Source organism: Sinocyclocheilus grahami, unplaced genomic scaffold (assembly GCF_001515645.1).
Source record: "Sinocyclocheilus grahami isolate Dianchi unplaced genomic scaffold, SAMN03320097.WGS_v1.1 scaffold632.1, whole genome shotgun sequence".
Classification (NCBI taxonomy): domain Eukaryota; kingdom Metazoa; phylum Chordata; class Actinopteri; order Cypriniformes; family Cyprinidae; genus Sinocyclocheilus; species Sinocyclocheilus grahami.
In genome coordinates this window covers 259,562-260,375 of record NW_015505811.1, presented here as the reverse complement: position 1 = coordinate 260,375, position 814 = coordinate 259,562, and the positions used below count along the sequence as shown (strand labels likewise).

General features: G+C 40.8%; 1 protein-coding gene across 2 annotated transcripts in view; it reads left to right on the top strand.

Annotated features, from left to right (window-relative positions):
- Nucleotides 1-814, top strand: part of LOC107558121 (E3 ubiquitin-protein ligase RNF34-like) — a 21,280-nt gene that overhangs the window by 10,825 nt on the left and 9,641 nt on the right. For both annotated transcript variants that reach the window (XM_016241736.1, XM_016241735.1), the window contains exon 2: nucleotides 361-585. In XM_016241736.1, coding sequence (XP_016097222.1) covers nucleotides 361-585 — 225 coding nt within the window. The remainder of the gene's footprint in view (nucleotides 1-360; nucleotides 586-814) is intronic.

Below are 814 nucleotides of genomic sequence, written 5' to 3'. Positions count from 1 at the left end.
ATGGTGACATTCATTTTTAAGTAAATATAATGGGTGATATATTGCATCACCAAAAACTATTGAGGTCATGTACATATATTGCGAGATAAGTCGATATATTGATTATTGCGACAGGCCTATTTAAAGTGTCACTAAATTGCAATAAGCTTTGTGCTTTATTACTTTTGCTATGAAACGAATTCTCATCTTTCAAACTGTCATTTTTTGGAGTTACAGTTTTTGGAGATATTTTTTCCTTGAGAAAAATGTACATGTACTCTACCTGGTGTATATCCAAATGAATTGAACTCGAATTGTGAAATTTATCTCAATACCCAGCCCTATATCTGAACTTATCTTTAACATATCTTTCTTTTCCAGGCGGGGGCCTCCTCAATGTGGGCGTCATGTTGCGGGCTGCTGAACGAGGTGATGGGAACAGGAGCGGTGCGCACTCAGCAACCAGGCTTTGGAGCCGGAGCTGGGCCGTTCCGCTTTGCCCCCAGCGCTGGTTACTCCACCTACCCACCCAGCAGCACCTCCTCAGGAAGCGCAGGCCTGGCGTGCAAAGCCTGCGGACTGGCCTTCTCCGTGTTCAGACGAAAGGTAGGACGCCTGGGGTTTGTGGAGTGGGTTTTTAGTTTTTTTCTGATAGGGAAAATAGAGAGATGACATAAATGACAACCGTTTTCAACACTGATAATAATAATAAATGTTTCTTGAGCAGCAAATCAGCATATTAGAATGATTTCTGAAGGATCAAAGGATCATAAATAGAAATATTATTGAAGTTTTTACTATATTTTGATCAAATAAATGCAGCCTTGGTGAGCAT